General features: G+C 58.0%; 1 protein-coding gene across 1 annotated transcript; it reads left to right on the plus strand.

The window, feature by feature from the left end:
* Positions 1 to 1,471: 1,471 nt before the first annotated feature.
* CSK (C-terminal Src kinase) lies at positions 1,472 to 19,413 on the plus strand. The gene is made up of 13 exons (XM_082450910.1): positions 1,472 to 2,097; positions 14,410 to 14,489; positions 14,843 to 14,956; positions 15,060 to 15,172; positions 15,522 to 15,741; positions 16,552 to 16,645; positions 16,840 to 16,905; positions 16,989 to 17,088; positions 17,178 to 17,268; positions 17,759 to 17,832; positions 17,916 to 18,111; positions 18,220 to 18,306; positions 18,555 to 19,413. The coding sequence occupies exons 2-13, from the start codon at positions 14,475 to 14,477 to the stop codon at positions 18,735 to 18,737; spliced, it is 1,353 nt and encodes a 450-aa protein (XP_082307036.1). The 5' UTR covers positions 1,472 to 2,097; positions 14,410 to 14,474; the 3' UTR covers positions 18,738 to 19,413.
* The last annotated feature ends 372 nt before the right edge of the window (positions 19,414 to 19,785 follow it).

Raw genomic sequence — 19,785 nt, forward strand, 5'->3', positions numbered from 1 at the left:
AGCCCCCGCTCTCTGCAACTAGAGAAAGCCCGCGCACCGCAACGAAGACCCAACGCAGCCAAAAATAAATAAATAAAATAAATAAATTTATTTTAAAAATAAATAAAGTGAGGCAGGCAGGGTCTTGAGACTGGCTGGGACCTACCCACAATAATGTCCCAAATGGGGATCCTTGTTAACTGCCAAATGAAAATAAAAAGATAACATATAGAGAAAGGCCCCCTTCTTTAAAAAAAAAAAAAAAAAAGACTTTGCCTGTACACCTCATTTTCCCCACCACAGAATGCCCCTCCCCTCTGCCCCGCCAACCCTGACCCTTCCTTCAGAGCCCAGTCCCTAGGAAGTGCCCTGCCTCCTTGTACCCACACTGGAGTCTCTGGTCTCTCCTCCATCATTGCCCCCACCCCCAACTCTATGCTCCCCCCTCACACACACACGCACACACACGCACACACACACACACACACACTGTCTGCTCCTGAGCTCAGAGCAGATCACGCCCTGCTCCTTGTTAACAGTAATATATAATAACAGGTGATATTTAGCTAAGGGCTGACCATGTGCCAGCCGCTGCACGCTAAGCACTTTAAGGGTATTAACTCATTTCCTCCCCACAAAACCTTAAGAAGTTGGTGCTATTACTTTCCCCATTTGGTAAACTAGAGCACAGAGAGGTTAAGTAACTTTCCCAAAATCACATAGCTATTGACAACTTCCTCACTGCTACCAGGCTGAAAACAAAGTCCAGGAAAGTTCCATAAGGGCCTTTGGATCTCTCTTGTCTCTGGGGCTTGCAGGGACCCCATCTCCCACTACTTTCCTGGACCCACACTGCAAACTGCAGCCATACTGAGCTATTTACAGTTCCCAGAGCCATCAAGTGCTCTCACCTCTCCCTACCTTTGTCCATGCTGCTCCTTCTGCCTAAGGTCCCAGCTCTGTGAAGTCTCATTAGGCCTTCCCTCTTTTCTGCTTCCTGTGGACTTTGTACACCACTTCTTCACTTTTATCAGTTATTTCTTAGCGCTTGTCTGTTGGCCTGTCAGTACTGGGAACTCCTTGACGGTAACGAAGTGGTCCTACTAGTAGACTGCTGAATTGTCACACTGTCAGCGCCAGGAAATGCTTGTGAATCTATGAATGCTGCTGTGAGTGAGGCCCACTCTCCACAAACAGATCCGAGGAGAGGGGACCAGGCCTGGCCTCAATCGCTTCTACATCGAGGGAGCTGCGCGCGGGGAAGGCTTGCACGTTGCTCCAAGGCGGGCTGGTCGGCCCTCGGTGAGGGACCTTCAGGATCCTTCAGCGCCAGTGGGCAGGTGGGGGCAGGGCGTGGGCGCGGACACACCCCCCCCGCAGTGCCCCCGGCGCCCGGCAGGGGGCGCCGGCCCGCCGGCCCACGCCCCGCGGCGCGCCGGGCCGGCTCCCTCGCGCAGGCGCGCTGCCGCGGGCGGAGGATCCGGGCCGCGCTTCCTCTCGCCAGGCCTGCGAGCTTCCTCCCAGCGGAGCCCAGGGCGAGCCGAGCTTGGCCGCCGCCACTGAGACCGCCGTCGCCCTCCCGCTCTCGCCCCACCCCGCACCCTGCCCGGAGGTCTTGCCGGGGTGGGGTCCGAGCGGGGCGATCGCCCGCCCGCGCCGCCGTCGGGGCCATCCCCCGGCCAGCGGTCTCTCCCGCTCCAGCCAGCCTGTGGCCGCCAGAGCCTCCGGGACGTGGAACGCGGAGACCCCCCTGCGGCCCCGATCCAGGGTCCGGGGCAGCCCCGGGCAGCCGGCGCGACGTCCCCAAATCGAGCCTCTGTGGCGGCGTTCGGAAGCGGAACTCTACCGGGGCCGCGCCGGCTACATTGTTTCCTCCCCCCGACTCCCTCCCGCCCCCCTTCCCCCGCCTTTCTTCCCTCCCCGACCCGGGCCGCGAGGCCATCCCCCTGCCTCTGTCTGGCCGTCCCTCCTCCCCCTCCTTTCGCACCCAGACCTCTTTGTACCGCACAACCCGGGGACCCCTGCGCCCCTCCCCTCCCCCCTGGCCGCATGGACTGCCCCGCAGGCCGCTGATGCTGCCCGCAGCGAGGTGGACCGGACCGCAGTGCCCCGAGAGAGGTGAGTGCCTGGCAGACCTGGAGGAGGTGGGCGTCCGAGTGCTTCCCGGCGGGAGGCGGGTGGAGGTCGCTCGTCCCGCTTCTGTTGCTTCTGTTGCAGCTGCCGTGGCGTCCACACCCATCCCCCACCTCCCTTACCCCCTCCTTCCCGGGTTCGAAATCTCCCGGGAGTCACTGTCAGCCCGACTGGGAGGGGAGCGCACGAGGGAGGTACTGCCTTTCGAGCGCCACAGACTTGTCTTAGGCCACCCCGAGTCTGTCCTCCCCCTCTTGTGGGGGCTGGCTGGAGCCTGGAGTGAGGGGGTCGGCATGGGCCAGGGCCCAGGAAAATGGGCGGTTTGCCATTCCCGGCCCAGGGCCTCCCTGCAGGTTCCTTGGCCTGCCTGGTTCTGACCCCTCCCGCATTCCCCTGCGGAGGCCCTGCCGTCTCCAGGAAGCCCAGGGCCCAGCCACCTCCCTTGAGCCTGCCAGAGGTTGAGCCTGTCACCCTCGGCCTCCCAGAAGACCAGGCCTAAGCCAAGGGACCTCTGACCCTAGGGTGGGGAAACTGGGCAGGGCCTCTGTCCTGGGTGGAGGTGACACTGGGCATTAGGACCATGCCCCCACTTCCTGGCAGCCTTGTCAGCCCGTTCTCCCAGGCTCCTCAGGGCCCAGCCAGGTGTCAGGAAGGGGCGTGTCCAGCCACTAGATTCTTGGAGCTTAACTAGGGGTTTATTTTCCCTCCTATTTTGTAGACCAGGGGACTGAGGCTTAAAGGGGGAAGTTGCTATCCCAGGCCTCTGGCAGAGTTAGGCTGTCTGTCCTTTCATTGCCCCTGCTCTGCAGGGCTGGACTGATGTGGGTAGCGAGAAACCAGGCAGGTGCCTTTACCCACCAGGGACATAAGCCCCCAGCCTGGCCCATGGGTCCTTGCGGGGTGAGCACGTGCTCCCCTACAGAGAGCTAGAGAGAAGGGAGAGGGCTTCCGGCCCCGGCTCTGCCTGGGTCTGGGCTCGGGCAGCATCGGCACTGCCCGTGGGATTTCCCCCTGGTGCCTGAGGCTGGGCCCCACTGAGGGATGCGGTGAGTGTGTGGGGCACCCACGGGGTGCAGCCCTGGTGCTGAACTGAAACAGCCTGGTGGTCATTCCTGACCGCTCCCTCCTATACACCTTGGCTCAGCTGGTGAATGGGATCTGGATGGGGAAGGCGAGAGCCCCGTTTCCACAGGGAGCACCCTACAGCCTTGGCATGGGAGCATTGTCAGAGTGGGGACACCCAGGGGGTGTCTTCCAAGTTCCCTACACCCTGGTGTTCCCAGTGTCTTTCTTGGTGGGGCCCCAGCAGGAACAGGGTGAAGGCAGCAGGAAGGAGATTGGGACTGTGGCAGGATCCTTTTGCTGCTGGAAGTGTGGGAGGTTCCCTGGAGGATACTTAGCCATGTCTGGGGCCCCTTGGGGCTGCTGGCAGTTTTGTCCCGCTCAGGCCTCTGCCCTTGATTTAGAGTTGTTTCCGGTTGCCCTGACATGCACAGTGGAAGGGACACAGATGTGTTGGGCCTGTGAGGCTCCCCTCACCCAGCCCTAACTTCCTTGCCAGCCTGAGGGCCTGGGGCTGAAGCCTGACGTGGTTGGACGCCTGTGAGCTGTTGGGTGCAGGCCGGGGTCCCAAGACCCTAGTAGAAAGGGGTCTGGCCTCAAGCAAGCACGTGTGCAGGGCTTCACTTTTTGTGTGGCGAGCTTGGTGCCTTCCTCCCTGCTCTTCTCTCTGCCTTGGGTCTGAGACAGAGAAGGACCAGAAGACGGTCCCCAGCACCACTGCAGAGGGCACCAGGCCCCAAGGGGTTGAGCCATCACAGAACAGACCAGAGTACAGGCAGAGACAGAGGCCCAGGGCTCACAGTGTGACGTGGCCGCCCCAACAAGCCTGATCTGGCAGGACGGCTTGGGTCCAGTTCTGAGCTTGTTCTTTGGGAGGTTTTGAATCTCATTGTCCCCAAAGGTGTTTGATCTGGGAAAGAGAAGGTAGGGAAGGACCCTCATGTGTCTGACGGGCTGTCCCAAATCAGAAAGGCCATCCCTTGATGTCCCAGACACCAGGACCGGAGCTGGGTGGCAGGTGGGTCCCCAGGAAGCAAATCTGAGCTCATTACGAGAAAACTACGTATGTAGGTAAATAGTATTAGGGTTCTTAATTAAGAAAGTAACAAAACAGCGCTACAGAAAATTCAGAACACGGAAAATTCACCCACTGTTTCTTCACCGGCACAGTGACTGTTAGTATCTTGGAGCTCCCAGCCAGTCTTTTCCTGATCTTTTTTTCCTTTGTCGCTGTTTTCATTTGGGTGTGCGTGCCATCACACCTTTTTTCATTTAACACCATATCTGGGCATTTTGTCATGTTGCTACACAGTCTGTGCAACTTTGCCCCTAAAAAGCTATAAAATATTCCCGAAAGCTCTGCCACAGCAACCTCACCCCAACCCTCTTACCAAGCTTGTGCACTGTTGTTTCCCATCTGTTGCTGTTGTAATTGTTGTTACTGCAGGCCCCCAAAGCAGCTGAGGGTGTAGGAGAGAGTGGGCAGCTTGGCACCCAACCAACGTGATTCCAGGCCCAGCTGTGCCATTTAGGCCAGGGAAGAGGGACCTTGGACAGGTCATCCTTTGAGCCAGAGTTCCTTTATATACACAACAGGGACGGTGATACCTACTTCAGAGGGGAGTGTGCGGACACGGAACTAACTAACCAAGGTACTAGAAGGTGCCTGGCACACCCCCTGGCATCCACTAGGCGCTCTGTAAGAAGGGGTAGGCTTTGTTGAAGGAGTGCCCACGGCAGGCTGCCTCAGCGTGTGCAGAAGACACCCGGGCCAGGGCTGGCTGATGGCTCACCTAGCCAAGGGTGGTCTCTGCCCAGGGAGCCCTTCAGAAACCCTGTGTTCAGAGACTGCTCTGGCCAGTATCCTGTCCCCCCCTCTGCCTTCCCCCATCCCCATCACCATGTGGAAGGTGGGCTACTGGTTGGTTTCTGGGGCCTGGCCCTACCCATTCTCCCTCTGTTCTTCCAGCATCAGGGCTGAATGGACGAGGCCTTTTCTCTGAGAGCCTGGCTACCTCCTGTCCCCCAGCTTCAGCTACTTCCTAGGCCAGCCCCACATTTCCCCAGTGGAGATAGAGGCCTACTTTCCCTGGGAAAACTGAGTCTTAGCAAGGAACCCAGGCATCCTGAGCCCCAAGCCAGGGACAGCCATGCCTGCCTCATCCTCCTGCCCAGCGGCTGGGGAAGGAAAGACAGTTGGGGTCAGAAGGCAGAGATTCTAGAGCCTCCCAGCTGGGAGTTGAAGGGGAACATAGATGGTCCACAAATCACTAGGGAAGTCTTGTGTGTTAGTGTCCTTCTCTGCAGCAGGTGCTCCCCAGGTCTAATCTGAGCGTGTACTGCTGTGACATCGCTTGCTTCCTCTTGTTCCACTTCTGTGGAGATCAGAGAACTGGGAATGCCCTGCTAGGGTCAGCCCATGGACAGTAGGAGGAGACCAGTCTCAGCTTGGCACTCCCAGGGCCTAGGAGACCATAGCCCCAGATGACCCTGGTATGGCTCAGGACTAACCTAGGTAGAGCGTTCTCCCCAAGGTGGCCCGTTCATTGCAGAGGGCTCCCAGGCACATGACCTCGGACTCCGGCCGCCAGACTTTTGCCTTTGGAGTGTCCCCCTCCTCCCTGGTCTTGGCGCAGGGGAGGCGGGCATTACAACTGCCCTCCTGTCCCACAGCTCGGGCTGGGATGAGGTCACAGGGTGCGGTCCTCTCCAAGATGCTGGCCTGGCTGGGGTGAGCACTTTGGGAGTTTCTCAGTGCCCCCCCTCCTTGGTTGGGGACAGGATGGGTGGAGGAGGCAGGCCACCCTCCACACCAGGCAGGGAGCACTGCTTCCCCTCCTCCTCTCCTCTGGGTCCCTTCATCCAAGGGCTGGAAATAGAATCCGCTAAGTAATGATTAAAGTCAAATTCAGACCTAAAAATAAAGAGCTGGTGAGGAAGAGCTAGTGTGCTCCCTGCGTGGCTGAGGGGAGAAGCAAGCAGGGCGAGGCTGGCTTCGGGGGGCCAAGCCCTGCTACCCGGGAGAGGCCAGAGCCTGCTGGGGGACCAGGAGTACTCCACTAACTGGGGTGGGGGGGGTCTCTTGTATCAGGCATGATGCAGCCCATACCAATCAGGGTCACACTGGCAGGACCAGGGAGAGAATCCCATTTTTCCCATGGGGAAACTGAGGCCTGGGAGGGACAAGTGTTTGTCCAGCGACTGTCCAGGAGCTCCCCTTGGCAGGCCCCCAGGGACCTGAGGGCCCCATGCAGCCCAGCTCGCCCTTCTGCCAGCTCGGTTTCTCTTCCTGGTTTTGAGGTACTGTGATGAGGGTAGCTTCTCATCACACACCAGCTATGTACGCCTCAGTGGGGCTGGGCCTCCAACCGCAGCTTCCCTCCGCCTCCCCCTCCCCTTCCGTGGTCTAGGCCCCTAGAAGCAGGAGAGGCTGCCTGGTGCCCCCCTCCTCCCCGCGGGTCCTGCTCTCTGCACAGTTGGAAGCCTCGTGAGTGGGTGAAAACCTGGGTGTCATCTGACGCCTGCACACCCTGGCTGCTGCTTCTCAGCCCTGCCCAGCCCAGCCCCTGCTCCTCACCCGGGCCGGACATCTGTGGCCCATGCTGTCAGGGAGACTGGAGGGGAGAGGAGAGAAGGACCCGTGAGGCCCCCCTGCCGACCAACAGAGGAGGCCAGAGTCAGAGAGGAGTCAGTCAGTGGGGAGAGGCCTGTGGTTCCAACTTCCTGGCGGGGCTGGGGGGAGCTCAGAAGCTGAGGATCTGTGTAGGCTGGAGCAGCCAGGAGGGCTTCCTGGAGAGGAAGGGCCATGAAAATCAAGAAGCATTTGAGAAAGAGACAGGGTAGGGGCAGAGGTCCTTGCTTAGAGCTGCTACACTCTCTAGGGCTGCTGGCTTCTCCAGTTGCTGTGCGAGGCACGGTATGGCACAGATGTAACCCATCCTTCCCAGAGCAGGAGGGCCGATCTCTGGGTGGACCTCCCCTCAGCTGCCCACTCTCACCTCTCTGTCCAGGGTGTCATCTGTCCTGCCTAAGGAAAGGGAGGGGTTTTCTCCCGACCAAGTTCAGACAAATCTGAGCTGAAATCCTTGCTCTACCCCTTGGAAGCTGGGTGATCCTCCTCAGCCTGGTTCCTCCTCTGTCAAACAAATCAGCAGGAAAACCTCATGGGGTTTTTTGGAGGATTAAGTAACTAAGGCAGGATTGGGTCAGTAGGCTCTCCCTCTTCGTGCTTTCATTTTTACAGTCCATCCTGTGGGGCGAGGGTGTTGGTAACCCTTCTCCCTACACTGGGTAGCAAGACTGCACGTCCTTTGAGCTGGGGCTCCTCAGCTTTACCTTCTGAGCCGTGTGTTCTCGGGGTCCCAGTTCTGAGATGGGGAGACCAGGAATCTGGGGGCCAGCTCACCGGCCTCTGGGCCGCAGTCTCCCCACCTATAATGTGGCTAGGGGACTTTGGGGTGAGGGACAAGGACACTCTGGTTTTTAAGGGTTCGTTGGAGGTGGTTTTTAAGGGTTCATTGGAGGTCAGTGCTGAGAGGCTGTATGTAAATGTAGGCAAATGAAGATGCAAAGACCACAGCCTGTGCTGAGGGGGGTGGCGGAACAGAGGCCTGGAGTCCCCACTGCCCAGTGCATGTAGGTAATTAGGCTCCTGAGCGGTAATTAGAAACCTTTCTGGGCCAGGAGTGTCGGCCTCAAGCTGCAGCGGTGCCTGGGGAAGGAGGCTCCCCTTCCTTATTAGCCTCCTCTAGCTCCAGCCCCCACTGAGCCATTGGAGGGCAGGAAAAAAGCCAGTGAGTTGCTGTAATTTGGTTTTTAACACTTTGCAGCCATTAAACTCACCCCTCCCCTTAGGGCAGGGGTGCTGGATGCTGAGGGAACGCTGGGGGTGAGGGTGGGGCAGCTCACACTGGAGACAAAGTGGGATCGTCCATCCTTCCAGCCCTCTCCTGACCCCCAGGGAGGTTCGGGTCTCTCCAAGGGTCTTGTGCCCAATTCTGCAGCTGCCCAGCTGAGGGCTCTGGGACCACCCATCTGGCTCAGTGGGAACCAGCCTCCAGCCCATGGCCTGGTGTGTGGCCAGGGGCATCACAGTGCCATCAGCCTGGGTGCCCTGTGCAGAACCAGAGGTGGGGCTGATTTTACTGCTGCCAAACCAGCCCAGCTGCTGTTGGTGCCCCGCCCTCCTCAGGTGTCTTTCGGAGGGGCGTGCCCAATCAGAAACGCAGAGCTGTGTGCCAGACTGCCTGGGTTCAGAGCCTCTGTGGACCCTCACCCCCCTCACCCTGAGCCTCCTCCAGCCTTGATTAACTCTCTCTGTACCACTGTTTGAAATCCTAATCCTGGCCCGATCTAGCACAGTCGCTTCTACCTGAGATCCTCCCCTCCCCTCCCCCTCTTCCTGGAAGCCTTCCCCAGTGGCCTTTGTCTCGCTCCTCTGCTGAGGCACCAAGCACACCTGGCCGTGATTGATCACCTGGTAGCCAGGAGGGCTGGAGCAGGGCTGGGGACAGAGGAGAGATGCTGGGTAGCATTCTTGGGGTCCCAAGGGCAGGACCTCCTGGGCGCTTCCCCGCTCCTGTCCCTCCTGGCCACCACACATGGAGCTGGGCTCACAGGGAGCCTCTTGAAACAGTGGCTCAAAGAATGAGAGGGCAAGGTGAACCTGCTTGTTGCCTCTGGGGGCTGCCCTGCCCAGCAGAGGCTCCAGCTGGGTCCTGTGGCAGGACCAGAGTCTCTGGGGGCTGTGGCCCCTAGAGTTCCCCCAGGTCTCTTGTGCACTTCCCTTTTCAGTGGCTATTTTTAGCTGGGTGTAAACAGTTACAGAAGGCTCCCACGCCCCATTAGGCAGTGGAGTTTTGGTGAGGGGGGCAGGGCAGGAGCCCCTTAACCTGCCCTGGCCCTCAGCACGTGCTAGGCTGTGAGGGTCTACAGCTTCCGCAAGGCAGGGAAAGGGCAGTTGCTGGGCTTCCCCCCTCCCTGCCAGCCTGGGCTCCCAAGAAAGGCCTGCCTGAGGCTGTGGCCACTGACCTCAGCGCTTGGGCACAATACCCAGCCTGTTCCCGGGACCCCAGCACAAGAACTCCTGGGAGCAGGGTTTGGGGCAGGAAGTCGGAGTGAAAGCCCCCTGTCCCCCAGCCCTGTGGGGGTGGGGTGGCATCTGCTGTCCCTTTGGGGTTAAATATAGTCCTGTCAGTTATGGGACCACAGTGTGGTGCAGCCAGCCTAGCTTCCCCCTGTTGTTTATTGGTTCATTCATTCATTCAGCACTCACGCGCTGAGCAGCCGCCCTGGGCCCGGCTCTCCTCCTGCAGGGGCTCCCAGGCCAGGGTCAGTGAGCTTCTCACTGGAGCGTCGGGCGTGAGAGGCTCTGGAGGCCCGGAGCAGCCGCCACAGCTGGGGAGCCACGGAAGGCTCCTGGCACAAGTGGTTTTCAAAAAGTTATTGATTTTCTTACTAATCTTATTTTTAGGGGGAAGGTAATAGATGCATGTGGTTAAAAAAACAAAAGTTAAAAGAACAAAATAGCAAATATACAACGAACAGTAAGTTTCCCTTGAACTTGATACTCACTACTCCTTCCCATTCCCAGAGACAACCCCTGTTATCAGTTTCTTCTATCTTTCAGAGATAATCCGTGCATATCTAAGGTTAGGGGTGAATGGTATGTCCTTTTAAAAAATAATAATTTGTAATATACCATGGGGGATGTCCTGCACCCTGCTTTTTTTTTCGGTCTTTGAGTATTTCAGACCTACCAAAAAGCTGAAATAATGGTATAATGAATACCCATGTATACTTTACCCAGATTCACCAGTTCTTAGCATTTTGCCACATTCGCTTTACCTCTTCTTTTATATACATGGACATATGTGTATACGTATTTTTTTTTGCTGATTTATTTGAGTGTTAGTTGCAGGCATCGTACCTTTCTCTCCTAAGTACTTTATCATGTATCTCTTACATAATCACAGTACCATGATCACAGCTAAGAAAATTAACATTAATTCCATAACATTATCTAACATTTCATTTTCCCAGTTGTCCCCAAATGATCTTTATAGCTATTTTTTCCCTCTGATCCAGAATCTGATTCAGAATCACTCATTGAATCTTGCTATCATGTGTCTTTTCTTTTCTTTTTTTCTTTTCCAGCTTTGTTGAGATATAATTGCAATTTAATGTTGTGTAAGTTTAAGGTATACAGTGTGATGATTTGATATATGTGCATATTGTGAAACGATTACCACGATAAGGTTGCTTAACACATCATTCATCTCACGTAATTACCATTTTGTTGTTCTGTCATGTTTCTTTTGTGTCTTGCTTAATCCAGAACATTCCCCAGCCTTTCTTTGTTTGTTTTGTCTTTTATGACATTGACTCTAAGAGTCCAGGCCAGTTATTTGGTGTCTGTCTGCCTACGTCTTCCTGACTGGAGTCAGATTAAGCAGCTCTGCGGGCCCATCGCACAGAGGATGCTGTGCCGTCCTTAGTGCAGGAGGCACTCAGTGTGCTCCTCTCATTATTGGAGATGCTTAATTTGATCACTCGGTTAACGAGGTATCTGCCACATCTCCCTGTGGTGGAGGTGCTTTTTCCTCTCTGTGATTAATCTGGAGGGTGGTACTTAGATGCCATGTCACTGTCCTATTCCCCCAGCAGCGTTTCCTTCGTGACTTGAGCTGGCTTTTTGCCATTTCTACTTACTCTATCATGGGGAGGTTTCTGTATCAGCACCTAGAGATCCGTCCTGGCCCCATAACAGCTGGAGTTGTGTTGTTGCCTTTTAGGGCTCTCTGGTCATTTATTTACTTGGTTCTTTATTAACGGACATAAAGGTTGTCTCCCAATCTCTTGCTACAACAAACAGTACTGCAGGGACTGTCCTACTACATTTTTTTAGGCACACGTGCAACCCTGAAGGTTGAGTAGAAGTTCCTTGGGTAGAGAAGGGGGAGGGAGTGGAGAGGGAATGCCAAGGCGGGGAGGTGGGTGGGGCACCGGGGTCCTAGGAGCAGCAGGTGAGAAAGGGATCTGGTTCAGGTGCTGGAGAGCCAGTGAGTCCCAGAAGGGTCAAGGGACTTTCCCAAGGTCACACAACAAGTTGGTGGCAGAGCCAGGAACAGGACTCAGAGCCCTTGACTCCCAGGGTGATGTTCCTGCACTTCTTCCACAAAGTGGCCTGAAACAAGGTTCACATAACCCTGGAAGGGCCCCTCTGTGCCTGATCAAGGCCTGACTAGAGGCCTAGGTTTGCAGTAGCCCCTCCCAGCCGCTCTGACTCTTGGCCTCTGACCTGGAGGGGGATAGCCCAGCTGGACCCTCAGAGCCCTAAGGACGGGACTGTCCTGGCCTCATGACTTCACCAGGGAGGAGCCGTCAGAGAGGGTCTGCAGCTCCTGCTGGCAGGATTTCTGTGGGAAGAAAGCAGGCTTCAGAACAGCCCTGGGAGCTGTAGGGTTGTCTCCAGCCCATTGTACAGATGGGGAAACTGAGTCCTGAAGTCGTAGCCAGTAGAGCAAAGGGGAAAGGCTAGCTCCTTCCTCTCGTTTCCATATCTGTCATCGTCAAAACCCAGACCCTCAAGGAAGGCCACCCTGACCCTCCTGGCCTTGCCCCTTCCTCTGAGCACCGCTTGCTTCTCCCTCTTCCCTTGCACTCTGTTTTCTAGGCCAGTGTGGTCCCAGCCTGCTGGCAGCCCCCGCGTGGTGCGTGCATATAAGGCAGGGATGCACCAGGGGTGGGGGTCAATGCTCAGGCATATGACACCTGCGTGGGGCAGGATGCTCACTGGAGGTGTAGCCTCAGGTAAGGCCTCTTGCCTCTCGGCCTGGCTCAGCATGCTCATCTGTAAAATGGGGATAATAATGGCCTCTCTCTCTCTCTCTCAGTTGTTAGAGGATTTGATGAGCCATAATGTGCCAAGGACAGGGCCCGGCACAGAATAAGTGCTCAGCAAACAGGACCTATTATTATTTTTGTTATTATCATCTAGTCAGTGGGGAGGCGGCAGCAGCAGCTGCAGGCCTGCAGGGGAGGGAGTGTTTGCAAACTGACAGCTGGGAGGGTGACTAATGGTGCCTCAGCCTCCTCGCCCTCTCGCCCTCGGTGGTGGTGAATCTTGCGAGGGAGGGGGAGGCATGGGGATGTGGAGAGCTGGCAGAGCCCCTATTCAGAAGGTCTTGAAGGCTGGGGACCCAGCCAGCCACAGAGGGACCCCAGTTCAAGTTCCGGACCATCACCCCTAACTAGCTGTGTGACGTAGGGCAAGTTGTTCAAACCTCACGAGCCTCAGTTTCCATTTCTATAAATTGGGGGCAAGAGGGGAGCTCACGGCTCCCACATGTGGTTCTTGGGAGCCTGGAGGTGCTTCCTATACTCATGGTGGCTCAGTCATGTCAATGTATGTGTGTGTAAGGGAGTCCAGGCTCATCCTTCTTGTGCCCCAGGCTCCCTGCCCAGATGGCAGAGGTTGACGGGCTGACTTTGGGACAGGAAGCACTATGTATTCCGGGAGAAAGGGAAGCCTGGAAGTGGGGCCTGGACGCCGTGGTGCTTCTCCCCAGCTCTGTTCTCCCCGGCTCCTTCTGGTCTCCAAGACCACACACTCCCCTGCTGAGGCCCCCAGACCCCATGGCCCTCAGAAGCAAACCCTATTTCTTCACATCAGCATGTGAAGCCTCCGCCATCCCTGCAAGTTTTGTGCCAGGCGGACCCAGTACACACGGTCCCCTGCAGCAGACTGACAGGGTGCTCAGACCGTCAGGGTCTGTTTCCTGCCCTCCTCACCATGGGCTTCCAGCCTGGGGTGCCCCTGCCTTTTTTAGCCCTCCAGCCTTCAGGGCTCAGCTCCAGCGCTCCCTCCTCCAGGAAGCCCACCTAAGCTCTGCAGTCCTCACTCACCTCACACCCGTAGGCACTTGCACTCAAATGTCTTCTTCCACCCCCTGGCCTGGGGTAGGTGGTAAAGTTTGTGAGTGTCAGCCAGGCCCCAGGCCTTGTGTGTCCTGCAAATGAGCCTGGGAACAAGGCACATGGAGGAGTTTTTCTTCTAACATACTGTGAGCACGGAGTAGTCACTGGCCCTGTCTAAGCCTCAGTTTCCCCATCTGTCAGAAGAGAACAGTAGCCCCATCCCTCTGCTTCCTGGGACAGGTGCACGGGGGCTCTGGGCTGTGTTTGGGAAGATGCTGGTCATAGAGGGAGTGCTGAGCTGGGGCCACAAAGAGTGTGTGTGCAAGACGGGGTTGACTTGCTGCTCTTGGGGCGTGGGGTTGGCTGGGGTAACTTTCTCAGAGTAGTCAACTTTATTGAAGAAAACACATACACCAAAACGTATACCAGCCACAAGGGTACAGCTCAGTGAAGTGCTACAGAGTTGAACTTGCCCCCTTCCAGTCACTGCCTCCTCCAAGGGGAGTCTCCATCGTGCACTGGAAAATCCCGATTGTGAAGCTTATACAAATGGAATCACACGGCACGTGTGCTTTCTGTCTGGCGTCTTGGTTAGCGTGTTTAGACGCATCAGTGTTGTTTCATAGCTGTAGTTTATTCATGTTTACTGCTGTCCAGTCCTCTGTGAATGTACACAGTTTATCCATCTCACTCCTGATGGGCATCTGGGCAGTTCCCAGTGTGAGGGTTGTTACAGATCATGCTACTGTGTGTGTGCTCCTGTGCCTGTCTCAGCAGTGCCTGCCCTGTTTTCTCTTGGGCGTGTGCTGGGAAGTGGGGCGTCCAGGCCATGGGGTTGGCATACATTTGGCTTCAGAGATACTGCCTGGGCGAGTTTTTATAGGTGACAGAACTAAGAGGCCCACAGAGGACAAGGGACTTTCCCAAGGTCCCAAGCACCTTCCCCAGGTTCACAGCTGCCCTGTGGTCCCCCACAGACCACTTAGCTGATATCCAGCCATGGGGCTGGTGGGGCAGGCACTACTCACCCCCTAGGCTTTGTAGCCTCTGTTGGTCATTCCAAGGGCTGTAAGGCCACAATGGGCTCAGGGTTGACGGCCCTCTGTCCTTGGGGGTCCTCAGCCCTCATCCCCTGCCTCCTCCCCTGCCCAGTGCCCTCAGCCTGCTGAGACTGGAAAGGACAGCACTTGCCCCAAGTCCCAGCCCTGGAAGCCTCTGGCATCTCTTCGCATTGCTATGGGGAAGGAGCAGGGTCTCAGTGACGGAGGGAACTATCTCCTCTCACAGCCTTCCGTCAATCTTCCCCTCTCCCCACAGCTCTCATGGTACCAAGTGACAGGTTGGCCTTCCTGTGACACGGGGACACCAGATCTTCTGAGAAGATGTCGGCAATTCAGGTACTGCAGGGGCAGGGGTCTAGGGCAGTGGAGTATCCCCACCACCACCACGGGGGTGCTGAGAAGAGAGAGAATGAGGATTCAGGTCGATTTACTCCCCTTTTCCCCAGTCCTGGCTTTCAACAAAATGGAATTCCAGGGCCCACTGTCAGATGGGGGGCCCTCAAGATGGGAGCACAGGTCTGGGGGCAGTGGGGAAGTCTCAGCTAGAAGACACCCAGAGCTCTCCGGCGGAAGGGCACCTTACCCAGACTCAGGGAGGCCAGCCAAGAGGCTGTGACCTTGAGGGCTTGCAGGCAGGTGGGTGGGGGCTGCCCCAGGCTGCACCCGCCCACGTGTCGCCTGCCCTGCAGGCTGCCTGGCCATCCGGTACAGAATGTATTGCCAAGTACAACTTTCACGGCACTGCTGAGCAGGACCTTCCCTTCTGCAAAGGAGACGTGCTCACCATTGTGGCTGTCACCAAGGTAACCAGGGACTTCACACCCCTACCCGCTTCCTACCTCTGGGTTTTGTCTCCCCTGCACGGGAGGGTCAGCCTGAGAACTGTCTGGGCTCCCCTCTCCCCAGGACCCCAACTGGTACAAAGCCAAGAACAAGGTGGGCCGTGAGGGCATCATCCCAGCCAACTACGTCCAGAAGCGGGAGGGCGTGAAGGCAGGCACCAAGCTCAGCCTCATGCCGTGAGTACCTCTGAGGAGCGGTTGGGAATTCCCAGTCTGGGAGGAAGGAGGACAGGGAGCCCTGTTACCCCTAGAAGAGAGTCAGGAAAGCAGGGAGGCGAGAGTAAGGGGCTGGGATGTCCGTGAGGGCCTTTCGAGACGAGGGGAAGGGCCTGGGTGCTGGACCTCAAAGGGGAGGACGGAGCTAGGAGGGCTGAAGAAAGAAGGGCAGGAGGCAGAGGATGAGGGCCTCCAGAGCCTGTCTGAGCCCTGAACTGTGGAGAGGTGCCAGCCAGAGGGAGGGCCTTCGGGAAGTGGAGCCTGGCAGTGCCCTTGGGCCACCATGACCCCAGGCCCGGCCTCCCCGCAGCTGGTTCCATGGCAAGATCACGCGGGAGCAGGCAGAGCGGCTCCTATGCCCACCAGAGACAGGCCTGTTCCTGGTGCGGGAAAGCACCAACTACCCCGGGGACTACACGCTGTGCGTGAGCTGCGACGGGAAGGTGGAGCATTACCGCATCATATACCACGCCAGCAAGCTCAGCATCGACGAGGAGGTGTACTTCGAGAACCTCATGCAGCTGGTGGAGGTGAGCGGAGCGTGCCGGCCCTGATTCCGGCTACAGTCCCACCGCTCTAGCTGGGTGACCTTGGGCATGTCCTGCAGCCTCTGCAAGCCCACATTTCCTCACGCCTCGATAGAGCCCATGCTGTGTGCCAGGGTTGATCTCTGACCCCACAATGCCTGCACAGGGAGGTGGTACCCCAGTTCATAGGCCAGGAAACAGAGGTTCAGAGCAGTTAAGGGACCTGCCTCTGGTCACACAGCTGTGAATTGGAGGTGCCAGGACTAGAATCTGAGTATTCTGATCCCAGAACTAGCTTCCTTCCAGCCGCTCATAGAACTGTATGTCCAGCTGTGTGTACGTAAACATGTCCTCATGAGCTTTACCTTGATGGCCCACATGTCCCTGCAGCTCCCAAGGCCATCTCTGCCCCAGGCAGCCTCCAGATGCCTCCTGTACTCACTCTCAGCACATTCCCCCTGTTGGCCTGGCTTGGCCTATGGCAGGGGAGGGTCCTGTGCACACCTGGCTAGAGGCTGGTATTAGACTGAGCCAGGACTTGTCCTCTGCTTTGGGATGCTGGTGAGGCCCAGAGTGATCACAACATCCCGGTATCCGTCCAGCACCTGGGTGTGGGGTGGCATGGGAGATGGGCCATGTGTCTGGGGCCTCCCTAACCCCTGCTAGAAATGGAGAGCCCTCCTGACCCAAACCAACTCTTGGCTGGGTGGGACAAGCCTCTGCTGCCGTCTGGTGGTCAGACCGGGGCAGTGCATGGGAGCCGCGGGTGGTGCACAGGGGGCTGGCCCTGATCGCCTGCCCTGCCCACTACAGCACTACACCTCAGACGCAGATGGACTCTGTACTCGCCTCATCAAGCCAAAGGTCATGGAGGGCACCGTGGCAGCCCAGGATGAGTTCTTCCGCAGTGCGTGCCACCCCCCCACGCCCACTCCTCACTTGCCCACTCGCCTCCTCCCACCCGGGCTTCCTGGCACCACCCCATCCTGGAGGCTCTGGAGACGCCCAGGGAACCCCACATAAGTCACAGTCCAGTCTGCCTCTGCTGTGACCCCTGCTCTGACTTCAGCACCCCTCACTCACCACCCACTCCCCCCGCAGGCGGCTGGGCGCTGAACATGAAGGACCTGAAGCTGCTGCAGACCATTGGGAAGGGGGAGTTTGGAGGTGAGCCAGAGAGGGTGGGAGCCCTAGGAGAGGCTGGTGACTGGGGGGAGTCCAGGAAACGACCCCCAACTCTCTTGCCCCAGACGTGATGCTGGGCGACTACCGAGGGAACAAAGTCGCCGTCAAGTGCATTAAGAACGACGCCACTGCCCAGGCCTTCCTGGCTGAAGCCTCGGTCATGACGTGAGTTGGGGCAGGGGGTGGGGAGGTCACCCGGGGCCAAGAGGTGATGGGGAGGCTTGGCAGGCTCTGACCACCCTGTCCTGCCCCAGGCAACTTCGGCATAGCAACCTGGTACAGCTTCTGGGCGTGATCGTAGAGGAGAAAGGTGGGCTCTACATCGTCACCGAGTACATGGCCAAGGTGTGTGCCTGCCCCGCGATCCAACTGCCATCCTGGAGCTGAACGCTGGGGCTCGAGCCTTCCAGCCGCCCCAAGCCCCCCACCATACCCTTGGGCCCCTGCTCCCTCAGTCCCTTCTCTCCAACTGGTCTTTGAAGTCACCAGGGCTTGGCTTTTGTCTTGGCTCACCATTTATTCACTACGACCTTGGAAAAGTTGTGTCACCCCTCCAAACCTCAGGTCCTCATCTGTGAATGGAGATAGTAACAAAGTTTACCTCAGAGATTTATGAAGATTAAGAGATAATGCATGAAAATTGCTGAGCACAGCGTCTGGCGTCTAGACTCTGATATTTCTTCAGTAGCGACGTCCTGACCTCTCCCCTGCCCCTCCCCTCTCCTCACACCTCCCTTGAGTGTCGCCATTTACCCAGCCCCAGACTCACTGTTCCCAGGGTCTAGAGGGCAAGTCTGACCTATAGGTCCTGTTGGTCTGTCTGTCCTGCCCCCAGGGGAGTCTGGTGGACTACCTGCGGTCTCGGGGCCGGTCGGTGCTGGGCGGAGACTGTCTCCTCAAGTTCTCACTGTGAGTGAAGCAATGCCTGATTGGGGGGGGGGGGCGGCTATGGGATCCCTGTCTGAGGGGACATGTGGCTGGCTCGCCCCCAGAGATGTCTGCGAGGCCATGGAATACCTGGAGGGCAACAACTTCGTGCACCGGGACCTGGCTGCCCGCAACGTGCTGGTGTCCGAGGACAACGTGGCCAAGGTCAGCGACTTCGGCCTCACCAAGGAGGCTTCCAGCACCCAGGACACGGGCAAGCTGCCAGTCAAGTGGACAGCCCCCGAGGCCCTGAGAGAGAAGGTGGGCGCGCCTCTCCTCAGGGCCTGAGCAGTGGTGGATGGGGTTCCCGGGTCACCCGCACCCCCCAGTTCCCAGGACCTGACACTGCCTCTCCCATCCACGTGGCAGAAATTCTCCACCAAGTCTGACGTGTGGAGTTTCGGGATCCTCCTCTGGGAAATCTACTCTTTCGGGCGAGTGCCTTATCCGAGAATTGTGAGTGTGGGCGCTGGGGCTGGGTGGGGCTTGGAGCAAGAGAGGGGGTGACGGGGAGGGGTACCGGATGGGCCCCGCCTCCCCGGCCTGAGCCCTAGAAGCTGCAGACCTGCCCTCGGGACCTTCCAGGCCGCTCCCCGGGCCGGGGCTGAGGCGGAACTAGGGGGTCCTTGGAGAGCAACGCTGAGTGGGGGTCCCCTCGGGGTCAGGCCTTACACCGATTCATACCACCACCCACCTGCCCGCAGCCCCTGAAGGACGTTGTCCCGCGGGTGGAGAAGGGCTACAAGATGGACGCCCCCGATGGCTGCCCACCTGCGGTCTACGAGGTCATGAAGAACTGCTGGCACCTGGACGCCGCCCTGCGGCCCTCCTTCCTGCAGCTCCGTGAGCAGCTGGAGCACATCAAAACCCACGAGCTGCACCTGTGACTGCCGGCCTCCGCCCAGGTCGTGGGCCTGTGGGGACTGAACCCGGAGAGGGTGCGGACCTGGCGCCCCACTCGCTGGGCCCAAACCCGAACTGAGCCCAGCAGGACCGTGGGCCTCTTTTCTCTGTCGCAGCCTGCGCCCCTTCTGGCCCCCGGAGACCCCGCCTAGGCCTGGCACCTTCTCTCATGGACCCACCTGTGGGGCTTTGGGAACCCGCCCAAGGGCCAAGAAGGGAGGAGGCTGAGGAGCCCTACTGGGGCCAGGCTCCCCCTGGCCTCCCGTATCTCGCCTTCTTAGAGTTTTATCCCTTTCCTTTTTTGAGATTTTTTTCCGTGTGTTTATTTTTTATTATTTTTCAAGATAAGGAGAAAGAAAGTACCCAGCAAATGGGCATTTTACAAGAAGTACGAATCTTATTTTTCCTGTCCTGCCCACAAGGGTTGGGGAGACCAGGCCCCTCTCTAGGGACCCATCGCCCCAGCCTCGTTCCCCACCCCGTGTTCCTTGTCCATGTTGCCTCGGTCGCCCCGTGTCTGCGCTTGACCATGTTGCACTGTTTGCATGCGCCCGAGGCAGACGTCTGTCAGGGGCTTGGAGTCCGTGTGCCGCTGCCGCCCACCCACCCACCTGCCTTGTGAGATGGAATCGTAATAAACCACTCCATGAGGACCCCGCTGCCCGGTCTCGGCGCTTCCTCCGCCGAGCCTGCCCGTCCCACCTGGCCTCCCATCCCCGTGCCATCTTGTCCATCCCCCTGTCTCTGTGAGTGAGGCTGTGCTTGCCCTGTGAGTGGGGCGGGGTGGGGAGCACCGCGGGGAGATGTAGCCGCCGCCTTATGTCAGCTGCACGAGCGAGTGTCCTGTGTCTGCCATGGGAGAGCTCTCACTACCCGCCTCTCCCAGTGTCCTGCTGCCGGGCAGTCTTGGCCCTGAGGCCGTCCCGGGCTTGGGTCCCGTCCACAGGGTGATGCCTGGGCATCCCGGCCGCCTCTCCTGCCGTGTTGTTCAGGCCCTCAGCACGAGGGGGGCTGGAGCCACGGACGGGGGAG

Source organism: Balaenoptera physalus (assembly GCF_965194825.1).
Source record: "Balaenoptera physalus genome assembly, chromosome: 2".
Lineage (NCBI taxonomy): Eukaryota > Metazoa > Chordata > Mammalia > Artiodactyla > Balaenopteridae > Balaenoptera > Balaenoptera physalus.